This window comes from Eublepharis macularius, chromosome 1 (assembly GCF_028583425.1).
Source record: "Eublepharis macularius isolate TG4126 chromosome 1, MPM_Emac_v1.0, whole genome shotgun sequence".
Classification (NCBI taxonomy): Eukaryota; Metazoa; Chordata; class Lepidosauria; order Squamata; family Eublepharidae; genus Eublepharis; species Eublepharis macularius.
The window spans coordinates 92,846,621-92,850,395 of NC_072790.1; the positions used below are offsets into that span (position 1 = coordinate 92,846,621).

A 3,775-nucleotide genomic window follows, 5' to 3' on the forward strand; every position below is an offset into this window, starting at 1 on the left:
GCCAATACCTATCTGGATGCGTAAGCAAGGCCTATGGAAATCCTGATGGGATGGGTGAAACTAGAAGCCTCTTTTGATGGAGAGCTGCACAAGCTGGGCTTTTTCATAGTGCAAGCGCTGCAATTCTTTAATGAGTGGGGCCACCTGTTCCCTTCTGAACAGAGCCGTGTTATCCACCTTGGGTCCCAGCTGGAAGGATTAGTGGCAGAATGGTACTCTTCACGATACCGGAGCCCCTGGATTGTATGATTTACAAGCCTTTATTGCGGCATTACAAGCCCAATATGAGGACCCCTTGGAGGGGAAGAGAGCCTGCACGAAGCTCCGGGCCATACAGCAGGGTTCCCAGCTGGTGAGAGACTATGCCACTGAGTTCCACCAACTCGCAGCCAAGTGCCCAACCTATCACGAAGAAGTCAAGATAGAACTGTTCAGGAATGGAATGAATCCCAAACTATTAGATCGGGCCCTGATGCAGGATGATCCACCCACCCTCCTAGGCTGGGTGCAACTGGCCTGCGAGGGTGAAAACCACAACCAGGAAGTCTGCCTGGTAAAGCAACACCAGCTCTCGGGGATGAAAAGAACCAACCTACCTACCTGTGGCCGGCCCACCCCAGGAGGACCGGGACCTGGCAGAGAACTGCGGGATGCTCACTGGAGGCAGGGCTTATGTCTCCAGTGTGGAAATACTGGACATTTCACAGCACAATGTCCCCTAAAAGCCCCTCCAGCGCCAAGACCCATACCCACACCGCGAGCCCTGAGACTGGAATGTAAAGCCCCCGTACGGTGGGGAAAGCCGGATACCAGACTGGAAGCTGAGGAACTGCTCGCTCCCAAAGGTGAGATACCCATGCCATCGGGAAACGCGGAGGACCTGCTGTAAAAGGGCCCCAGTGGCAGGTCACCAAAGAGTCCACCCCTTCCAAAGTGAGAGAAAGGGGGGGCATATTTTTCATGCCAGTCATACTTTTAAACCCAAAACAAGGGCCTCATGTGTGAGTACAAGCCCCTATAGACCCCGGGTGCTCCTGGGATATCATCTCGCCTGCCCTAGTCAATGGATTAGGCTTGAAAACCCATGAACTGGAGGATCCCATAGTTTTCGAGCGAATGGACGGGTCAAGCATGAGTCCTGCCCCCTTTGAAACAGAACCCGTACCCACGGGAATGAGGAAGCACTGGGAGGCCTGCCCCTACGTAGTCAGCAATGCAGCAAAATATCCCCTGATACTAGGTAGCCGCTGGCTAGGAGATCACGACCCCTACATCAAATGGTCAGAGGGGGTTGTCCTATTCAAAGGAAGTCAGTGCGGTGTGCATGCATGGACAAGGGAGTGGAGCAGGACCCCTCCCTCATCCCTGAACATCACCTTCCTAGCAGAGGAGAAGGAGAAAACCATTCCCTGGGAATACAGGGATCTCTGCCTAGCCTTCAGCGAAGGGGACGTGGATGAGCTGCCCCCCCCCACCGCAACACTGACTGTGCCATTGAACTGATTCCCGGGGAGAAGTTACCCAAAGGCAAACTATATTCCATAAGCCTGGCGGAGTGCCAGGAGCTGCAGAAGTTCATAGATAAAAATTTAGAGAGGGGGTTTATCCGGCCCGCTAGCTCCCCGCATGCTGCCCCCATCCTGTTCATCAAAAAGAAGAATGGGGGTTGAGACTGTGCATGGGTTTCAGAGGCATTAATGCGGTATCCATGTCAAATGCCTACCTCCTCCCTTTGATCTGAGACCTGCTCAGTGTGGTGGCCCAAGGCAAAGTCTTCTCAAAACTGGATTTAAAAGATGCATACTTCCACGTTAGGGAGGGGGAATGAGTGGAAAACCACCTTTAACACACCCTTAGGACAATATGAATACCTAGTTATGCCTTTCGGGCTTAAAGTCGCCCCAGCTGTATACATGACGCTTATTCATTAAGTGCTCCATGAATACCTGTACAAAGGGGTGGTCGTTTATCTTGATGACATGCTTATCTATACGGCGGATAAGGAATCACATGTTGAACTGGTCCGGAAAGTGCTAAGCACCCTAATCAAGCATAAGTTGCCTGTCAAACTGTCCAAGTGCGAATTTCACAAGGAGGAATTGGATTACCTGGGCTACCGTATATCTAGTCAAGGACTAAAAATGGACCCAGCTAAGGTACAGGCACTGGAGAGTTGGGAAGCACCCCAAACGAGAAGGCAATTGCAATCTTTCCTGGGATTTGCCAATTTCTATAGACCGTTTATAGAAAACTTCACCCAAATAGCTCTGCCTGTGACAGACTTATTAAAAACCAAGGGAAAGGGGGGACAAGAGAAAAGCCCCCAAGCCAAATTACAATGGACTCCAGAGTGTCAGCAAGCGTTTGAGAAGCTGAAAGTAAAATTCGTCTCAGAGCCCATGCTGCAGCACTCAGATGAAAACCGATGTGATCAAATTAATTAATTAATTAATTAAGGCCACCCTAGTAGGAGGCCTTCTGTTGACAGCTGTTCCTGCCCATCACCACTCCAAGAGACTGTGCACCACTATGTCTCTTCCAGAGAAAACTCAGATGTGATGTGACTGGATGGTTGAAGCAGAACAGGTTGAAATTAAACCCCACAAAGACGGAGGTCCTGCATGTGGGTCTGGGGGCCATGGGCACGGATTCCGGCTCCCTGCTCTTGATGGAGCACTACTTGCGCCGGTTTCAAGAGTTAGGAGCCTAGGGGTGATCCTGGATGCCTCCCTGACTATGGAGGCACAGGTCGCAGCGGTTGCCTGGTCTTCATTTTTCTATCTAAGACAGGCCCGGCAGCTTGTCCTTTACCTATCAACCCATGACTTAACTGCAGTAATCCAAGCAACAGACACCTCTAGATTAGACTACTGCAACTCACTCTATGCAGGGCTTCCCCATGGCCTGATCCAGAGCCTACAGCTGGTCCAAAATGCAGCTGTGTGAGTAATTGTAAGGGTCCCAATTAGGGAACATATAACACCTATACTATGCCAGCTGCACTGGTTACCAGTTGAGTACCGGGTCTGGTTCAAGGTTTTGATGTTGTCCTATAAAGCCCTATGTAGACTGTGCCCAGCATATCTGCAGGACTGCCTCTCCCCATATGTACCCCAGAGGATATTTCGTTCAACAAATAAACAACTGTTGGTGATCCCTGGCCGAAGGGAGGCCTGCCTGGCCTAGACCAAAGCCAGGGCCTTTTCAGTCCTGGCACCGACCTGGTGGAACTCTCTGTCTGAGGAAACCTGGGCCTGGAGGGATTTATTATCTTTCCTCCAGGCCTGTAAGACAGAGATGTTCCACCAGGCATATGGTGGAGGCTAGGTTGGGCCCCCACTGGCCACACTAAAGATCTGTCCACCACCCTATATATGAGCCAGGGCTTGAAAAGCAGTATTTTATCATCGCCATCTGAAGGGAAGCTGTATTGTATAAAATTGTTTTAATGTTATTAGTATACTGTTTTATCTGTTTTTAACTGTATTTATGTAAATTGAAAAGTTGTACTCCACCCTGAGCCCGCCTGGTGGGGAGGGCAGACTAAAAATCTAATCTAATCTAATCTAATCTAATCTAATCTAATCTAATCTAATCTAATCTAATCTAATCTAATAAATAAATAAATATTTATTTAAAACATTTCTATGCTGTCTTTCCACTCAAATAGGTTCCCAAGGCAGTGAATATCCAACATTAAAACATTAATTTAACTTGCTCACAGGTCTTATTTATCTCAAGTCAAGTGGTCTATGTCATATTGATGTTTTGTTCT

At 48.9% G+C, this 3,775-nt stretch overlaps 1 protein-coding gene across 1 annotated transcript; it reads left to right on the plus strand.

Moving 5' to 3' along the window:
* Positions 1-1,979: 1,979 nt before the first annotated feature.
* On the plus strand, positions 1,980-2,444 carry LOC129324320 (uncharacterized). The gene has a single exon (XM_054971514.1). The coding sequence runs from the start codon at positions 1,980-1,982 to the stop codon at positions 2,442-2,444; it is 465 nt and encodes a 154-aa protein (XP_054827489.1).
* The last annotated feature ends 1,331 nt before the right edge of the window (positions 2,445-3,775 follow it).